Source organism: Vollenhovia emeryi, unplaced genomic scaffold, assembly GCF_000949405.1.
Source record: "Vollenhovia emeryi isolate VEMERY1.0 unplaced genomic scaffold, V.emery_V1.0 DF940642.1, whole genome shotgun sequence".
NCBI lineage: Eukaryota > Metazoa > Arthropoda > Insecta > Hymenoptera > Formicidae > Vollenhovia > Vollenhovia emeryi.
Window position 1 is genome coordinate 1 of NW_011965724.1, and position 3,458 is coordinate 3,458.

A 3,458-nucleotide genomic window follows, 5' to 3' on the forward strand; every position below is an offset into this window, starting at 1 on the left:
TTTCGAAGAGATCTACAACTTTTATTTAAAACATTTTTCAAAATTTTTGATATTTGGTGAGATAAATGTTAAAAACCATAATTTTTATGGGTTTTTCATGGTTTTCATTGGTTTCTTGTTCCGACCGCCATGTCTAAGTTACATATTCATGTTCAGAACTCAAAAATACATAGGAATTGATTGTTGCTATCCCTTATTTCATATGCGTGGGTTTTCCGAAGGTTTACCCGCTTCGTCGCTAGTTTGCCAATCGAGTCTTAACCAGTTCGCTGATTTTCGCCTTGCGCTTCGCCGTGTGTTACCTATAAAACGACTTGCTCTTCACTGTGGACTGACTCTTTCGAATTTCGGAAATATATTTCGTGTTAAATCGTGAATACAAACGTGGTGTCTTTATTCTCTTTGTTCTCCTGAACACTCCTGTCCGGATCTCGCGATTCACTTGCGCTCTCGAACATTGTGCAATATTTATATTTATTCCATGGCCAGTATTGGCTTTACTTTTCACTTTTCGTTTGGCAATATCGACCAGTGCATTTCTAGTATAACCAACATTGGACCAATGTTTAGTCAATGCACCGTGCTACTAGGGAAGGTTAGTAGCCTACCGAAGATGAAGTCAAACCAAAGTACCAGTTTGTTTTCTGGTACAGTTTTATCCAGTTCGTTCTGGTACAGGATAAAACAGGGTTTAAGCCTAATTGACGAGAAGGAAGAAGCAATGTAATTGAATAAATATATAATTCATATTTTATGCGAGAGTGCAAGGAAACTACACAGTCGAGATTGAAAAGGAGACGGATATCAATATGTCGCCGCAAAATGTGATAGATACGCAGTAAACATCAGCTACCAGTAACATCATATCATTATTCTAATTTCCTCTTCAATAATGTAACTATTGGGTGCTTTCCAACAATGAAACACTGTGTCGTCACTGTGTAACACAGTGTTACACAGTGTCGACTTGTAGCTGGAACGCTGTTTAGCTTTTTTGTGTTACCGCCAGAGTGCAGGGCATTCACTTTAATAATTTGTCTCTAAATTTTCCGGTGTATATTGGTGTATATGCACGGAAAATAGTATATCTGAATTGTTCCGAATATAATCTTAAAAATTTTCCTACCGGAATACCACACCGGAGAAAAATAAATGGTATATGTAAAAATGTTGGTATCCATGGAGTGACACAAAAATGCGGACACAGTATTTGAGCTGTGTACGCTTGTGTCGACTTGTGTCGTAGTTGGAAAGCACTGGGTCGTACACTGTGTTACACAGTGTCGCCTGTGTACGTTGCTGGAAAGCACCCATTATGTGCAACGTGTGTTACGTTCCACTTATATTATGGAATGGGAAATTAGAATATTGTTGTGATGTTACTAGTTGCTGTTCACTATCGTTTCTTACCGTCTTGTAACATGTCCATAACTTCGCTATGCGTGAAGTCATCGTAAACTTCCACGTCAAATCCAAGATTCCCGAAAGTTACTTCCAGTCTCTTGGCGTCCAATGATGAACCCTCCCGTTGGGAAAAATTTGTAAAGTCAAATCTATCGTGATTGAAGATTATGCACTTGCCGCGATTTTTGTAATTCATGTTATAGCAATCTGCGTCCTTTGATACCGCCGTGTATACAACGGGTCCTTTGATGGTACTGAATAAGAAAAGGCGGAAAGAAACGGCGTTAAACGTTATCAATTCACCAAATTTAGAATTGTTGAATCGCCAGTAATTAAAACAAAATACTCGAGGATTAGATCGACCAAGGCTGGCAGTTTTATTTTATTTTAAATTTTACCACGACGTTTCGGCCAGTAATACTGGTCCTTTTCAAGTGGATCCTATTACTTGTGACAACGAAGCATCTACAAATCAATAACTTAGTCGAAATATAAAACGGTAATAATTTGTAAAACTATAAATGATAAAAATATAAAGCGGTAATAAATTATAAAAAGAACTACGAGTAATTTTCTCAGTTATACTATAAAACAATAAATTATAAAAGAAGAACTTACAGGAAAATATAAAATTAGGCTAATCGTCATCGCACATAGAAATATACGCCTTCGCACGTGTCATGTCACCAAGAGACTAAATAGTTGGAACAGAACAAAGGGACATTGCTAAGATCCTCCCGTCGTGACATATAGGAGGGGACCGGAGAAACAAATAAATAAAAATAAATATGAAGTTATAAATAACTAGGTGAGTGGAACAATTTTATCATATATCGTGTTCAGATTTTCAGTGTCTTTCTGGAGGTTAATAGTGTTATTAAATTTCTTGATAAAAAACATCTCTGCAATTTCTCTGCGTCTATAATGTCGTTCTTTGTGTAAAATTAAAGGATTTGACCAGTCAAACTCATGTCCGAATATTGTCCGATGTTTGCTTACGACAGAGTGATTTGATGTCGGTTTTTTGATGTCGTTGCAATGTTCCTTTATTCTCGTTGCAATGTCTCTTAGTTTGGCCAATATAGGTCGCGTCGCAGTTAATACAATCAATTTTATAGACAAGTTCGGTCTGTTTCGTGTTGATTATTTTATCCTTCCCCTTTCTTATAATTTCTTATAATTACGTCAAGTTTTTTAGAGACAGTAAACACAATATTCATATTAAATTTAGATAAAATGCGTCCTATTTCTTCACTAATACCATTGATAAATGGTATAGTGAGATAACTTTTACGTTCAGGGCTCTCAGTTGGAGGGTCGTTAGTATTAGTATTGTGTCGGTGACGTAATAGTTTTAATCTTTTTGTAATATGTTCTTTAATAAAACGGGGGGGGGGATAAGAATTATTTAGGAGAATGGCTTGAATTAACTTAATGTTACTGTTATGGAAACGTGCGTCAGAAAGTAAAATGGCTTGGTCTACTAAAGTTGTGATCGTGTTAATTTTGTATTTTGTCGGGTGGCTCGAAAAGTAATTAATGTATCTTCCCGAAAATGTCGGTTTTCTGTGCCAATTCGTTATCATTTTGTTGTTTTCTCTGAGGACAGACAAATTAAGAAAATTGAGTGTTTTATTATTCTCAATCTCGGAGGTGAATTGTAGACGAGGATGGTAACTGTTAAAGGTATTCAACACTTCTTGAAGTCTGTCCTCAGGGAGGACTAGGAATATGTCATCAACGTATCTGTAGTACACTTGTATCTCGAAATCCAAAGAATTAACACAGTGTGTCTCTAGGTATTAGTGAAGAAATAGGACGCATTTTATCTAAATTTAATATGAATATTGTGTTTACTGTCCCTAAAAAACTTGACGTAATTATAAGAAAGGGGAAGGATAAAATAATCAACACGAAACAGATCGAACTTGTCTATAAAATTGATTGTATTAACTGCGACGCGACCTATATTGGCCAAACTAAGAGACATCATCATCTTTATTACACTTTAGCATACAGCCAGAAAGTGGGACTTGGTTTACAAAAAGTCTTAT

At 36.0% G+C, this 3,458-nt stretch overlaps 1 protein-coding gene across 1 annotated transcript; it reads right to left on the bottom strand.

The window, feature by feature from the left end:
* Positions 1-23: 23 nt before the first annotated feature.
* On the bottom strand, positions 24-1,741 carry LOC105555851 (caspase-1-like). Its single transcript, XM_012002895.1, has 2 exons — positions 1,411-1,741; positions 24-697 (listed from the first exon to the last, which is right to left on the bottom strand). Exons 1-2 carry the CDS (start codon positions 1,598-1,600, stop codon positions 597-599), a joined length of 291 nt encoding a protein of 96 aa, XP_011858285.1. The 5' UTR covers positions 1,601-1,741; the 3' UTR covers positions 24-596.
* Positions 1,742-3,458: the final 1,717 nt, after the last annotated feature.